The following is a 16791-nucleotide window of genomic DNA, read 5'->3' on the forward strand; positions in this document are numbered from 1 at the left end:
TGTGGCAGCAACATTGTCATGTACCTATAATTCACGGTTTTATAGTCATACTTCGTTTAGACCAGGTGCCCATAGATAATTTAGACTCCTTGAGGAATTCTGAAACTGAAAGGGGGGAGGGGGAAATCAAGGTCACAAGAGCTAAGGACGTGTTCTTGGCGAGATGACATAAAAAATAAATAAATAAATAAATCAGACAGCCAGAAGAAAACCTAAAAAGACTAACCTCCAGTGCCATCAGCCTCACCATTAGGCAAAGTAGTACAATACACTGGTGAGGCAATGACCTCATGACCTCCAATGAAGATCTAAATGATTTCTGTCAAACAAGGAGAAGGTGGGGTCTGCACCGCTTCCTCTTCTCATCCTGCCACCATCAAGCCCCCATTAGACCCACATTAAAAGGGACAGGTGCAGTCACCGAAAGGGGGGGCCCTTAACACCCTGCCTATTCTCGTACACATGGATGTGTACTGCTTTTGTTCATATTAAAAGGCTACAAATGAGCCGTGTGCATGTGTGAGGAGGGGGCGACCGTGAAGCTCCACACGTTATGAAAACAACACGGGTTTGAAGTGGAGACGGTATAATCCTATCTGCTGCCCTTTTCTTACCAATTCCAATGAATTACTGTTTGCAGCAACGATCAGAGATGTACAATTACCTCTCTCAAGTGGTCCGCTACCACTGAACACTGTACCTCTGTTGTGTCAGGCACCCAGCTGGCTGCCTGACTAGTGTCTACTAGGGGTGGGCGATATGGAAAAATACAATATCACAATATTTTCCCAAGCTGTATCACAATACACGATTTTATCACGATTCTTTTTCACGTTGGTTTTGATGGTTATTTTTTCAAGTTACAAAAACTAGACTCTCTGGGTTCCTTTTGGGAGGTCTAAATTGAACTTTACAAGTATGTAACTCTGACAGTATACAAATGAAACCAAATGGACCCTTACGGGTCCATTTGGTTTCATTTGTATGCTGTCAGAGTTATGTGGAGACCTTGACATTTTAAAGTTTGAGAACTACTGATTTAGGTTTCAGGTTTAAATTGAATTTTGCAATGAATCTCTGTATTAACGATTAAACAGGATTTTTTACAAGGCTCCCTCAATTGTATCACGATATATACGATATCTCTGAAAAGGCATATCGTGAAGACATTGTATCGTCTGCACGATAATTATCACCATATCGCCCACCCCTAGTGTCTACCCTCAGTATGCTGCCATCCACCATCTGAAATGAAAACCCAAGATCAAAAGCTGTGACCTCTATCAGTAAGTTGACTTCTCCTTGGGGGAGTTTCTCCTTGCCACAACGCACTAGACCTATTGACTTTCATAAGTCTGCGATGAGTTTACTACATCAGGAAAACAACTTCCCCTGCTCCCCGGTTGTCAGTTCTGCTGAAAGCAGGTCATTTCCCTTTACAAAGGACAATTTCCCTTTACAAATGCATCTGTAAGCGCTTAAGCCAGGGGTGGGCAACTGCCTCTTTCTGATCTACCAGGTGATCAGATTACAGATTGGGCTATTGAGGTGATCAATTGAGTCAATCATAGACAACCATTATTAAACATTGTATTATTCTAATTAGCAGCCTATAGCAACTTAAAAAGCACTTGTGTCTGGCATAGGGTTTTCATGTGCCCAAAAAGGTGTCCCACCCCTGACTTAAGCCCTATTTTGAATGTGATTAAGTTGTAGAATACGGTGTTGCATGTATTTCAACCACCAGCGCAGAACAATTTGACAATTATGTTTGAGTTAGTTTTCAGGGTTATAAACATGAGATGGTACCCTTAACAGGAAGAAGGTACTACTGTACATGATAAGGCTCTTATGTAGTCGTGCCTTCTTCCAGTTCAAATAATGTAATGCTTTAAATAAAAATCAAACCTCGGTTCGAAGTGAAGCGGTGAATTCTTATTCTATGTGTTCTAGAGCTATGAAATCTGTGTTCTAGATCTATACATTCTGTGTTCTAGATCTATACTTTCTATGTGCTTTAGTTCTATATTTTTATGAATTCTGAATGAATGAATGATTTTGTCTGGAGGGCCAAATTGGCATGTGAAGCTTGACCAATCCTCAATTGGTCAAGCATGCACGGGACATGTACTTGACAGACAAAACTAACCAATCACAGCGCAGAGATGCACGGGACAGGTACGGGACACACAAAGCCACACCTTGGAAGCGGCTTTCACCGCTTCAAAAACCTGCAGATCCGGTGTGTGTGCGTGCGTCATGCCTCATCATGTCACACTCATGTCACGTGCCAAGACACAATTCATCTGCGCTGACATCACATTGATGACTTGACCAGCTCAGCAGGATATAGCTGACCCGTTCTGACATTTATGACATATGGACATATTGTGTCAGTCTCATGATAACCAGTGTGGTTGCCAACACAAGTCATACTTGCAAATGAATTCCGTCCTTGTCCCTTTTATGCCCATATATGGAGATACCTGATGTCATCAATACTAAACCCATGTCTGGGAATGCCCATATATGGACATATTGTGTCAGTCTCATGTGGTCTATGACGTCAAACATCTATGATGTCAGACTTCAGTCATCTCCATATTTGGGAAAATATGGCCAGATTTTGTCCAACTTAAAACAACTAACCAGGTCAGTGCATTTGTTTGGTCAAAGTTGATCCCATGGCTCGCCCAGCAGTCTGCCGTCACCCAGGCGGATGCGTGCACGCTCCCATGTGCACGCTTAGGGCGTCTTACTGGTACTAAACAGCAACAGTTTGGAAACGCAACTTCAGTCCATTATTTCTCCCCTTCAATAATACCAATTACTATTGTATTCTATATCATTTTTGAGCGGCGCAAACCGCTCCTACATTTCACTTTGTGTTAGCAAAAACATTTGCACGTACCAATCATGGGCCGTTCTGTCTATGACGTCAGGTATGGAGATCCAAATGTATTAGCCTGACCAACCTCACATACTGGACAGCAGAACACCACTCAAGACCCGGAACAGCAACCACACAAACAGATGGTCACTGTCCCAGGTCCCAGGCACCCAGCCAACACCAGCCCAAAAACCAGGCAAAGTGTTAGACAAAAAATGTGCTCGGACCAATCATGGGCCGTTCAGTCCATGACGTCAGGGATCTCCAGATCCAAATGTATTAGCCAAAAAAATAAAAAATAATAATAAATAAGCTAAAAACCCAGGCGAGGTCAGAGGGCAAAGTCTGACCAACCCCACACCCTGGACTTTGCCTGAACTTTAAACCAGCGCCGGCCAGACACCACCCAGGACCCGAGACCCGGTCCCAGGCAGCACCCAGCCAACACCAGCCCAAAGTTTGAGGACTATCCTCTGACTTGAGGATGGTCAAGTGCGATTACCAACAGAAGCATATTTGGGTATTTTGGCTTTTCTTGGGGGGTGTAATGGACACATTTAGCTGTGTTATTCATTCCATAAATACACAATACCAATTGGTATTATTGAAGGGGAGAAAATAATCAACCTAGCTAGGTTACATTTCTGAACTTTTTGTGAGGAGTTCTGTTTGAAGGAAATACACAACAGTTAATTACAAGTAATTTTTAGTAGTTCTCATGTTTAATATGTTTACAAATAAAAATAAAAAATCCTAACAAAAAAAACATGACTACTAACAATACTCAAAAACAAAAAAACAGTACATTGTTTGCAGTTTCACGTTTGGCAAACAAAGAATCTGAACTAATATTTTCAGCAGCTAAGGCCTGCATTTTTACCCCATTCATTTCTAATTGCATTTAGTAATCAATTCGTATTACACTTGTAAACTGGGGTTCTTATCTTTTCCTCCTTTACACAAAGCCAGAATCTGTCCATCTCCATGTCACTCATTGTATCGTGCTAGTTTGAGGCGAGGCACGATGTTCATGGACTGCAGCTCCTGGAAGAGCAGCTTGCAGGCGTAGGGGATGCGCAGCGAGGAAACGTGGCAAGATGATTTACAGTAGTGACACCTGAAATGGAAAAAATAGGAATATTAGCATAAAAGGTTAGTGGCAAAATATTTCTGTCCAGAAACACATTGCGTAGAAAAGTTTTTAATTGCCATCAATCACAGTAATAGTGAAGACACCATCAGGCCTGTCCACATAAGACATAAAAATGGACAACTCACCACCCTGAGTATCCCAGCAGGCCACATTGCCCACAAACATCCACCTCGAAGGCATCACTGGAGATCATGAGGCGTTCCAGCAGCAGCATGCTAGCTCCGTAGCCTATCAGACAGTCTCGCTCCATCTCCCCCAGACGCAGGCCTCCGTCTCTGGAACGTCCCTCGGTGGGCTGCCTGGGGGAGCACAGACAGGTAGGATAGGGACAACTCAAGACAGGGGTTTTCAAAGTGGATGACGGGGCACCCTGGGCCTGGGGTGCCGTGACAGCAGTCCAGGGGTGCCGCGAGATCATTTGATAATATTTGGAATTTATTTGGACCCTTGAAAACATATTTAGTATCATTTTAAACTCTTTAAACCTCTTGATTACTTCATATTTGACAGTTTGGTATTAAAACGGTCTTAAAGTTCTTAACTCATTTAGTGCCCCTGAAATTAACGGATTATAAAGTCCACGATGCCACCTTCAGGCTGGCATCACTACCGTTATCTTATTTTGAAGGCCAGAAGTCCACAGCGCAATCACTTCCGGTCTGACGTCATCGGGTCCTGCGCCGGAACCGATCCTTGTCCACGTGGAGTTGTGTAATGGCGGACCGGGAGCTTTTATACATGTGTAACATAAGCGAGCATCTGCCTCCATCCTAGCTTCTAAAGTGTAGTTTTTTCTTTTTTCCTTTATAATTCTTATCCCACAATTTTGTAACCCATTTTTTCACCCAGTGCCAATTGCCTATGTAATCCTGGGCTCTGCTCTCCCTCTGCCGCGCCTGGGGAGACAACGGACTGACCTCATGCCTCCTTCTATGCATGAGGAGTCCAAGTTGCTTCTTTTCACCTGACAGTGGGGATTTCCCTGGTTTGGACGTAGCGCGTGGAAGGAACACGTTATTCCAACCAGTTCCTTTCCCCTCCATCAGGCGCCCCGGCTGGCCAGGGGGAGGCATTATTGAGACCAGGATTACGTGCATGTTTTTGTGAGGGTATCAACCCTAGGAGACACGGGGAGAACATGCAAACTCCACACAGAAAGGCCCTATCGCCAACCCCACCTAGGGTGTGGGCGCTGATGACGCGGAGGAGGAACACGCCGCCAGCGCCCACAGCGTCCCCCGGCGGGAATCGAACCCAGGACCTTTTAGCTGTGAGGCGAAGCGCTAACCACTGCGCCACCGTGAAAAAGTCGTGAAAATGTGTGCAAATCTTTGAATATATGTCTTTTTAAAGCGAACGTTTGTAACTCAGATAGGTTTTCCAAAAAACCTTAGAAGGATTCAAAAGACACTTAGAATCGGGTAAAAATTCTAATTTTCGAAAAATTACAAAAATAGCAGATCTACAAGCTGCTATTTTTGCCAGACCCATGAAATGGGTAGGCCTACATAAGCAAATGTCTGTCCGGGTTTTCTATATAAAGGGTATATATGATGATGACATGATGATGACATGCCTACAAAAGGCATGATGTCATAAATGATGATGACAGACAGGGGGTCTGGCACAACCAGGTTGACCTGGTCTAGTTCAATAGTTAAAGCATAAAATAATGATACACAATAATGTGTACCCGTTCTAAATGGGTAATAGTGCTACATTGCATTTACCTGGTGAGAACAGCTCTGGGGCCACGGGCCCTGGCATGCATTTTGTCCAGCACCATGTGCTTCAGCTTCTGGTAATACACAGGTCCATAGTAGATGTAGGCCTCCAGTGGTTCCCTGTGAAAGAAGACAATACCATCAAATACCCCCAAACCACACTGGGGCAGCAGTGGCTCAGGGGTAGAGTTGCTGTCTTATGCCCCGTTTTCATAGAGCAACACTTCTGGAAGTTCTTTCCAAAAAATACGGCAATTTTGAAATTCACGCCATGTGAAAACGGCCACCTATTTTGTGTGCCGGAAGTTTTGGCGTCCGAAACGTGACGGCAAAATACCTACGAAAACGCATACCGTGAGTTTTTTTGACAACCAGGTGCATGAAAGGAGCCAATAATGACAGTTTAAAACATAGTATCTGGGATTGAAAACGATCTGAATGTAAAGGAATAGGCTATATAGAAATAAAGTCTACAGCTACAGCTTCACCTTGTATAGGGGATTAATTATTTAGGCTAGAATCGCATTGACAAACACAGCAGAAGTCTATTTCTTTCTTTCTCTGGTCATCCATCGTTTATGGTGCCGCGTGAAAGAAAACACAGCTAATAATCTAGAAGCCCACAAGTGCAACACGTTGCATCATGCAGCGATCCTTTCTGAACCTATGTGTGTTGTTGCATGAAGAATATGTCTTGTAACTTGTTAAATCCATTTGTAGGGTTCAGAATCAGGAAGGAACCGTTCAGGGTGAGAGAGAAAAAGAGACAGAAGCGAATCGACTCGCTGCACCCGTTACGGCTGCTCGAACAAGCCGAGTTGCCATGCCTGCTACTTATAAGCGACTATGGGCTTGATTTCCGTAAAGTTGCTTATATATATATTGATAGTTTCTGGTTGCGTTTTATTTCTTGTAAGCTTGTAAATCACCAATTTTCAAGTAGCTGATGCAGCGATGCGTATAGTTTTAAAATGCTCTTGTGGCCTAGATAATATCACTTTTTGGGGCTTATTTTCGTACACCTGGTTGCTCATTTCTCTCGCAAAGTCTGGCAACACAGACTTTCATACCGCGACAATGGTTTAGTGAAAACGATGTATGCCAGCATTTTTGCTGCCAATGAGGGCATGTGAAAACACCCAAAAAACAAATCTCCCAGCAAGTTGAAAATTATTTTGCTAATTATTTTGCAGGAAAGATTCCGGAACTGTAGTGAAAACATGCCTTTAGAACACGGAGGGTTCCCAGTTCGATCCCAGGCTTCCCCTGAGTTAGTGTCGAAGAGTCCTTGAGCAAGACTCTGAACCCCTAGTTGCTCCCGGTGAGCAGGTTGGTGCTTTGCATGGTTTCCTCCGCCATCGGTGTATGAATGTGTGTGAATGTATTGCACAATCTCTGTAAAGCGCCTTGGATAAAGGCGCTATAGAAATGCACCATTTACCACATTTAATTAGCGTGTGATGGGGAGGACATGTTCTAAGATTTGCAGGTCTTTACCCGGTGATTCCAGAGGTGACGTAGTCTTTGCCCTGGTAGTTGTAGCCGTGACGTATTAGATCTTCACAGACGTCCTTCACTTTGCTGCCACCAAAGGCTGTGCCGTAGTGAAACCGTCCATCCAGGACGCCAGCCTTGCCAGCCAGCAGCTCAATCAACTTACCAACCTGACAGAGGAAGACAGAAGGGGTTATTAAAGCATCACTGAAATAGGGTGAAATAGGCTCTCTCTCTCCTTCATCCCTCCATCTCCTTTTCACTGATCAAGCTGTACCTCCCCTTCCCTTCCCTCTTCTACCTCTCACTGACTGACCCTGGTCTGTCACACAACCAAACACATAGCGATTAGCTCTGACGGACATGTCCAGTCCATAGTTGGGAATAACCAATGCTCTCAGACAAGCACACAAACAATCTGCATTTTATAGAGTAGATAGATCTACTATAAAGTTTAAGTTGTGGTGGTCAGTGTTTGTCTGTCTGACTGCGGTGGGTGCATAGTGCATACTGCATTGATTATGCCCAAAAATATGGACATGACTGACTGGTTTGTCTACCATACATGGTTATTTTGTGAGTGAAATAGTCTCCCTCTCCCTCTCCCTCTCATCGAGCTTAGGACTGAGGTCACACACACAACCTCCCTCCCTACCTCTCTCCCTGATGTCACACACAACAAACTGTTGCCTTAGATCTGTGATTCACGCTGGCGTTGCGAATATTCTCTGTTGCCCAATAACACTGATTTGCGCACAAGTCAGGGATCTACCATATCCGTTTATTTTTCATAATCTTAATTTATTTATTCACATTATTATTACTTGCGCCAGCAGAGCGCAGGAACTGCATTCTGTGTTTTGTGCGACCTGTGCGTCTGTTTTGGCGCCTGTAGCCGATCAGGGAGCAGCATTCTTGGTGACGTGACCACCAACAAGTGCGACCAGATATAAACAACAAGGCGCCACCCACATACATACAGACAGTACCAATCGTAGTACTTGCCTGGTCTGCTGGCGCACAAGTAGGCCATATATGGCCTACTTGTGTACAGTAGTGCACAAGTAACAAGTTGGCACCTAGTGTATAGTGGGGTACTGATGACTTGTCTATGTGATATGTTGTGTTGTCTTTTTGGCTATGTGTTACATGTTGTTTCTTGTTTGAACAGACTGTGAAGACAAATTTCCCTCCGGGGACAATAAAGATTATTATTATAGTGTGAGTGCAATCTTGTCATTTTTATATTATTTGCCTGGGTGAGGGTGTGATACATGGACAGCAGGGATGATACAGTGTCAGTACTAAAGCTGATACCTGTTATTAGCCCATAGGGCTGATACAGGGCAAGCTAAAGTGTGACTGCATGCTGAACTGCCACTTTAAGTTGAGGAAACTTATAGCAGAGCTACTATGTTCAGATGAAAAAGGGGGGGGGGGGGCTAGACAGACCCCTGAGGGAACCGAGTCAACAAAGTATATGGGGTTCAACCACATGAAGTTCCCAACGTATTCTGGGCATGTCATAGGCGAACATTCAGCTGCCTGGCGGACCCAGGTCAATGAAGTATATATTATAGGCTATAAGTGGTTAAGAATTGTTGGGGGCAAGCTAGAGTGTGTGTGCGTGCGTGCGTGTGCACGGATGCAACCAGATCCTGATATGGAGTATGAGACAGATCACAGAATAACAGAAATGGGTTTACTACTGTGTGACTGAGTCCTCCCAACCTAAGGATGAGTGATCCAACCAATTCCAGTGAGGTCACAGCCTGAAGACCCCTGACCCTGTCACATAAAAGGAAAACACCTACTCTCTGTTCACTCTCAGGCCACCAGAATCATCCTGCAAGAGCAAACATTTCTGTGTCTTGTCCATGACAACCAGAGATAGCAAATACACAGGCAGAGGGACTATTTTTCAGTGAAGATCATTAAAGTTTTACAGTGTAATAGACAAAAGAAAAAAAAAACGAATGAAAAACTGGCAGAGAGTGCTAGTTTACATGTCACTCACATTCACTAACAGTCTTTAGGATTTCGCCATGCTTTTTCTGCTTTGATAAAACTTCTCAACGTTGCTGGCGGCTGACTTCACTGGCAGCCGTTTCCACGGCAACAAATATCTGTTTGTGCACAGTTAGATTGCTGCTTAGTGCTGTCAATGGACGTGTGTTCTGGGAGCCAATGATAACCCAGAGAACTGAGTAGTGGGTATAATGACGGCTTTGTTTCAGAAGGGCCAATAGAAACCTGTGAAGGGTGAGGGTCAACACAGCTACTGTTGGGCTGCTGCCTCTTCAACATCAGAACCAACTTGATTCCGGAAACTAGGGCTGTCACAATTATTACATAATCGTCTAATCGTGATTATTTGACATTATCGCAATTATTTTGTCATAGTCGTCATAATCGTGAATGTTGAAAAAATTCAGAAATAGTGGAAATAGCAGATCTATAAGCTCACAACGCGTCGCATCGCGACGCGTTGTGAGCTTGTAGATCCACTATCAAAGTTATTTTTTAAGTAGCAAGTTGTCAAATATGTAATTTCTTTGTATATTTAGGTTATGTGTCATATCTACCATGTACAAGTTCAAAGCCTAAAAGCCAAACAGAAATGTAATTATCAACGACAAAAACACAATTAAATCGTTAATCGCCAATTATTTGAGTGACAATTAATCGTCATGTAAAATGTCATATCATGACAGCCCTACCGGAAACAAATAACGATCTGGAAGCAAAATTTGAGACTGCCATCTCAAAACTAAAATAATAAAAGACAAAATAGATTCTATTTAAAGCGGCACTCTGTCTCTTTCATGTCCTACCGGGGATTCTAAACTGGGTCCCCGTGCTGAAATGTTTACCACTGAGAATACAGATTTGTCAAAATAAATAAAAGATATTAAAAAGCTCAGCTTTAAGTTAAGGTTAGATTTGGGCTACAATCTGTAAGTGTTATTTATGCTTGTCATTTCCCTCTCCCCACAAAGCCAGGTAATCGCAACGATGTCTGAACTACAATAAAGATGGCAGTGCATTGCGAGTGCATCTCTCAAATTGTTCTGTTCTGTTCCCATTCCCAACTCACAGCAGTGAGCAGTGAGCAGTCATACCGTCATTCTGGAGGGATATCCATGAGGGTTCATGATGATGTCTGGACAGATGCCCGAGTCACAGAAGGGCATGTCCTCCTGTGGAACAATGAGGCCACACACACCTGACACACACACACACACACACACACACACACACAGACAGACAGACACAGACACACAATCAAACGTTCAAGTTCAAATCCATAAACATGGCTTGTGGACTTATTATAGTTAGGTTATAAATGTATTACACCAACTTTCAAAAGTTGTTTCCTTATACAAACCATTGAAATCATGACATTTTGGAATGAAACAAAGTTGTCAGTAATTACAGTATATGTATTAATTCACACGTGTGAATACAAAATAGTGTTTAATAGTGTTTCGAGAAATGTATGTGGAATGGTTATTGGCTATTGTGAACAATATACCGGTAAAAGTTTATATAAAAATAAACTTTTGTTTAATTGAAAAAGGTTATGCCTTTAATATCTGCAATCAAAGGTGATAATAGACCCCCAGTAGATGTGGGCATTTCCACACTGATGTGGACAGACAGGGGGCCCTCTATACTATAGATTCACACGTCACGAGGGGACAAGGACCCCAGTAGCCGGGAGTCTTAAGTGCGAGTGCAAATGTTTGCCAAAGGGGCCGAAGCACTCTTCCCTGGCCAGGGTAAACAGATTGTAGACCCATTTGCAAATGAAAAAAAAAAAAAAAAAGAGGAGAGAGGAGTGAAGGAGAGCAGGAAGTGGAGAAAGGTGCTTAGCTCGACAGTGAGACCAGGATTACACATCCATGACTTTCCGTTCAACGCGGAGGAAGTGGAGAGGATCAAGTGCAGGGGGAGAAATTGAATCCTTCGCACGTGGGAAAAATTCACTAGCAGTGGACCGGTCACCCCCACAAACACACACACAGCACAGCGCTGTTGATTGCCTTACAACAGGATGTGGACCAGGAACAAGTGCGGTGCTTTACTGGGCAGGCACATAAGAGAAGGAAAGTCATCCAACGGCAGGATGCAGAGAACAGGAAGAGAGACAAGGCAAATATGGGTCGAGCCAAAAGAGAAAGTAAAACAAGGACGACAGAAAATAGAAGGAGGGAAATAAGAGGGGAGGGAAATAAAAGATGGTGGAACACTGGAGGGGAAATCCAGGATGAAAGAGAGGCAAGAGACTGAAATAATAAAGGTAAAGAAACGAGAAGAAAATGGCAAGACTAAGAGAGAGAGAGAGAGAGAGAGAGAGAGAGTGAGCGAGAGACTAGTTCCCACAGCAGACATCCGTGGTGTTGTTTGTTTTGTGTGAAAGTGAATGATAAAAGAGGCATGAAATCAGCAGAGAAAGGCAAGACAACAGCAAGGGTCCAGAGCCCTCCATCACACCCCACACAGCTCCACGGTGGCACCTCACACAATGGGCCCCTACAACTCCCCCCAACACACACACTCACACACACACCACCCCTGCACAGCCACCACAGCTGTGTGTGTGTGGGTCACCGGTAAATAATTAACTTATTCTGCTCTAGTGACCAGGACTTATGAGACTGGTCATGAGTATCTGGACCTAGGGTGTGAGATCTAATAACGGAGCTAAATTCACTTCAGGACAAACTGAAGCGAGAAAAAAAAAAAAGAAAAGAAAAAAGAAGTAAGATTCTTGACTATATTTCTACACGGTAAAGGGATACAGGTCATCTATTGAACACGCACAAAACCTTTTAGAACAACTGCACAGTAAAATCCTTAAAGTGTCCCTCGTGGGTCTGTTTCGTTACATTTTGTACACTCTCAGAAGTTAGAAATGAACACTGACCATTTTAGCATTACGATTTTATGCTATTATATGGCTGCAAAAACAAAGGTTTAAGACTAAGTTTAAACACTTACTTATAGCAAGTTAGCAACACGCTGGTGTTAATATGTTGTCAAGATAAATACATTAAAAACTATAAATCTCATTTGAACAATAATCTAACTACCATGTTTTGTCAGCGCTCCACATGCTTTGCAGACAATCATTTACGATTGATGCGGTTGATGGCACCCCTATTTTATACTTTGTCGTATGATATTGCATGAACATAATTGATGTACAAGCCGATCAGTGAACTTGTAGATCTGCTCTTTAGGAAGACGTTTGCTTTTTTTTTGTGCGCAAAATAGGGACGGAAGGTTGAGAGTGGTTAAAGTTGCTGCTACTTTAGTGACACCTTTGGGGCGTTCAGTCTAGTTCCAACCCGCTAACCCCGTGATGACCTCTCTCTCCTCCAGGATCTGGAGACACAAGACACAGTCCCATCCTGTGCCGGCCGCACAGCGGCCACCGTGCTAATGAAGGGAGTAAATTATGCATGGCGCCAGTTAGCTTTCTGATTAAAACATCATACAGGCCCTCTATAGGGGAGGTGCCGCAAAACAATAGTGGTTGTAAACACTTTTCCCAGGAGCAGTGGAATACTGCTGGGGTGTAATAAATTTGCATAGTCTGGCACAGGACAAAAGGCCAATTAATTGAAAAGCAGCCCTCGAAAGATGAGGAGAGGAGGGGCAGCGGTGGAGCAACAGGCTTTGGGACTGGATTCAACAAATGTGCCTGTACAGAGACTGACTGAAACTTAGAATGGTATTTGTGCTAGCAGATCTCACTGGTCCCTCATCACATCAGCAGATACAGGGGGTTTAACAAGGATGGGATTTATGGCAATACCTGCAAACAACTCAAAGGAGACAAAGTCTGTGGGCATGTTAAAGGCAAACACTCATGGTAGTTCATGGTAATAGCAGGGGTGGGCAGAAGATTTGGGCAGACGTGTTGAGCACACGTTTTGGGCACATGACCACTTAGCTGTGTTCAAAGGCTGGCGTGATCCCCCAGTGCCAGGCAGACAGTGAATACCATCATTGCTTTCCCATGGTCTCATTATTATAGGCTGCTAATTAGAATAAAACAAGCATAGACGTTGTCAATATGATGTAATAATAAAACCTAATAAAGAATGAGTCAATCATTTAATAAAGGTAAGATTAATTCAGAGTATTTGGGGAGAAAAGATGTATGCACATAATAGTTCAATAATGGTTATTTTAATTAAGTTAATGGCCCAATCTGATCACATGGTGGTACATCAAAAAGGCATGGTTGCGAGAGAGAGAAAGATAGAGAGAGGTTAATGTTAGCACTTGTGGGGCAGCAGTCATCTTATAAGGCAGTGGTTCTCAAACCTGGGGCCGGGACTCAAGTGGGGTCCCCAAATAAATTTATGGGGTCCCCACTCCCCAGATGATTAGCTTAATGTAATTTTTTTTCTCACTCAATGGTAAACAAGCCAACACACAGTATAAGTGTATACATGGTATGTGCACATTTCTAAAGTGACTTTCAAGACCGTTTTAATAGCAAACTGGACAAACTGTCAAATATTAAATAAGAAAGAGGCGAACATTGTGAAAATAGACGATCTACATGCTCACAAAGCCTTGCAACACAGATCTGCTATTTTCACAATATTTATCTGTGGAACCGAGTCACATTAAATGTAATAATTCCAAGTGCTTGTCAGGGTGGGGGTCCCCAGTTCATACGTTTATTTTGGGGGTCACGGCCTAAAAAGGTTTGAGAACCCCTGTCATAAGGTAACAGTGTGAAGTCTGCACCTTTCTGTCCGTGTCGACTGCTGAACTTGTCTCCTATCTCCGGCCTCCTAGTCTGCCTGAGCAGGATCTTAATGAGGAAAGCATCTTCTGCGTTGGAGGAGATCATCACCTTTTCAATGTAAGAGTCCGTTGACCCTTTGTAGCTGCAGAGGTGCAAAGAGAAAGCAGAATTAACCACCAGTTGCTTGTAGGAAAGAACAAAAGAAGGAACAAACACAAAGCATATTATATGCTGCATTATGTAAAATATGTCAAACATATGTTCTTCCCATTTCTCACTTATACGTATGTTTAGTGAGGTAGAGGAGAACCATGCTATAAGAGTACCAAAGTCACTCCCACTACCTCTGGGTTATGGTGTAATTCTTTTTGTTGGAATTCCCATAGGCAAATCTTAGATTGTGTCATTTAAGAACGCATATAAACAAACCACCCCGGTGATTTTGTCAGGTATGTGACTTGTCAGGTATGTGACCCCGGCTGTCTGTCTGTCCGTCCGTCCGTCAGTCTGTCTGTCACGTCACACTTTTGCCCTACTCATATCTCCGCCATCGTTGCCCCAACCATGTGAAATTTTCCACACACACTCCTTGCCTGCCAAACCACAACCTTCAGGACCCCTGGACCTCCACGGACCCCCAGGGACCCCCTGCCACCGCCGCCAAATAGTGCAAAAATTACCTGACGGTCGCTTAGCTCCCAATTAGGGAGTCTTAACTGGTGATATTGAGTTACATTTGATAATGTCATAGGGGTAAAATCGTCAGGGTGGTTTGTTTATTTTTGGGAATTCCAATACAAAAAATAACGCGGTGACCCAGGGGGATAGCGCCCTCTAGCGGCAGTAATGTCAGACTTCGGTGCTATATCCACAACTTTCCCACGTCCCGTCGTGCATTGCGCATAAGTTGTGCGGCAGTTTCCGGCGTCCCAGCCGAGAATGATCTAAATTACAAGCTCACAATGGTTGCATCTGCAACGCGACGTGAGCTTGTATGTCTGCTGTTGCTCCGGAAGTGTCCCACAGATAATGCTACAGTAAATTCGGAGGTTGCGTACGAAAAGACCCGCCCCCACCTGCCTCTGATTGGTCTACCAACTTCCGTTTCTGTGACACGCGTGGAAGTGGGAAACGACCGGTCACATAGAACCCGCGATGCATATGCCCCAGAGCCGAGGAGGCGTCTACCTTTCTATGTCTATGCTCTATATGAGGCAGGTAAGGGGGAGGGGCTTAACTCACCCGATAGGCACATCTCTGTACTGGGGCTGTCCTGGCTGGGTACTGCCCTCCAGTGGTGTCTGGGTGACTGTTGGCATGGCCTTATTCACCAACACCTGCTTGTTTTCCACTCTCTCACCTGAAGGCACAGGCCAGAAGACACACAAAACCATCACATTGGCAAACTAAATGAATTATGTACTGCATTAAACGTATGGCATGAATATCAACACGAGTCAAGTGCAAAACCCAGAGTGTTCACTTAACACTTAACATAAAAAAACAAAGGTGCACTATTAAAGCATTCTCCGACTTCCGCTTCAACTTGAGGATGTGCCACCAACAGAAGTTCTCTGATGACTCCTCCATTGTCAGTTGCACCACTGATGGCAAATGGTAAATGGTGCATTTATATAACGCTTTACATAGATTGTGCATTACATTCACCTATTCACACACCGATGGTCGGAGGAAACCAACCAGGACATCGGGAGCAATTAGACGTTCAGCGTCCTGCTCAAGGACACTTCATCACTAACTCTGGGGGAGCCCGGGATCGAACTGGGAACCAAGTTGGTGAGGAAGGCTAGCTCCATAATTGGAGTTAACTGGACAATCTGGAGGTGGTTGCGGAGGGGATGAGGGAGCTGGACACCCCTCTCGTTCCCTTTATGATGTGCTAGTGCGGATGAGGAGCACATTCAGCCACAGACTCAGTGTCTCCTGGCACACCACAAAACGAACTGGACAGTCTTTTGTGCCAGTGACCATCAGGCTCCGAAGCCAAGCCCGATATGTCCCTCTTTGGGATTACCGACTCCTGCTTGACTCTGGCACACTTGCAAATGGACAACTGACATGGACTACAGAACCCATGACAGAAGCCTGTTAATGGTTGTGAGACTCACTTATATCCACTCATAACTTCATTGAGAGACTGTATGTTTGCAATTTAGGTATTCAGACGCTCTTGTGAACGACTTACAAGTGTTAGATCAGAATAAGCAGGAACTCTAGTCAACAAACAAGGTAAATAGTTATATTATCCAAATATCCACTGTTGAAAGTTGGCTAACACTGTACAGATATTAGTCTCATGTTCCCTGTTAGATAGTGTGTTAGATACTGTGTACCTACAGTATATCCAACTTATTTTTATTTATCTAAATTAATTTAATTTCTTCATTTTCCATGAAGGATGCTGGGTCTCTGTTGTTCCTGTGGCTACTCACCAGGGGAGCATATCCCGTCTGCATCCAGGATGTTGTGCCTCCAGATGGGCTTGCGGGTGGCAGCGTCCAGCATGGGTCCCATAACCTTGTCAAAGGTCTGGTTGGTGTAGCGTCTCAGGGTGCACTTGGCATTTTTGTAGACAAGGCATCGCCCAAATCCTGGAGAGAAATGTACCGGTAGTTAAGAGTTATCTGCCGACAGATCAGCCGAAAGTGACAGGGAGTAATGACTTTTGTTCACCCTGCCTTTTAAAACACAGATTTTTAAACAAGTTAAAAATAATGTAACTGTATATTCAAAGAGT

At 43.8% G+C, this 16791-nt stretch overlaps 1 protein-coding gene across 1 annotated transcript in view; it reads right to left on the bottom strand.

Moving 5' to 3' along the window:
* Nucleotides 1–3679: 3679 nt before the first annotated feature.
* polr3b (polymerase (RNA) III (DNA directed) polypeptide B) overlaps nt 3680–16791 on the bottom strand; it is a 39219-nt gene continuing 26107 nt past the window's right edge. Inside the window, exons 21-28 of the mRNA XM_080737816.1 lie at nt 16487–16645; nt 15276–15393; nt 14033–14175; nt 10384–10487; nt 7265–7431; nt 5774–5887; nt 4169–4342; nt 3680–4007 (exon numbers count right to left, since the gene is read on the bottom strand). Coding sequence (XP_080593942.1) covers nt 3878–4007; nt 4169–4342; nt 5774–5887; nt 7265–7431; nt 10384–10487; nt 14033–14175; nt 15276–15393; nt 16487–16645 — 1109 coding nt within the window. The 3' untranslated portion in view covers nt 3680–3877. The remainder of the gene's footprint in view (nt 4008–4168; nt 4343–5773; nt 5888–7264; nt 7432–10383; nt 10488–14032; nt 14176–15275; nt 15394–16486; nt 16646–16791) is intronic.

This window comes from Nannobrachium achirus (assembly GCF_963921795.1).
Source record: "Nannobrachium achirus genome assembly, chromosome: 11".
Lineage (NCBI taxonomy): Eukaryota > Metazoa > Chordata > Actinopteri > Myctophiformes > Myctophidae > Nannobrachium > Nannobrachium achirus.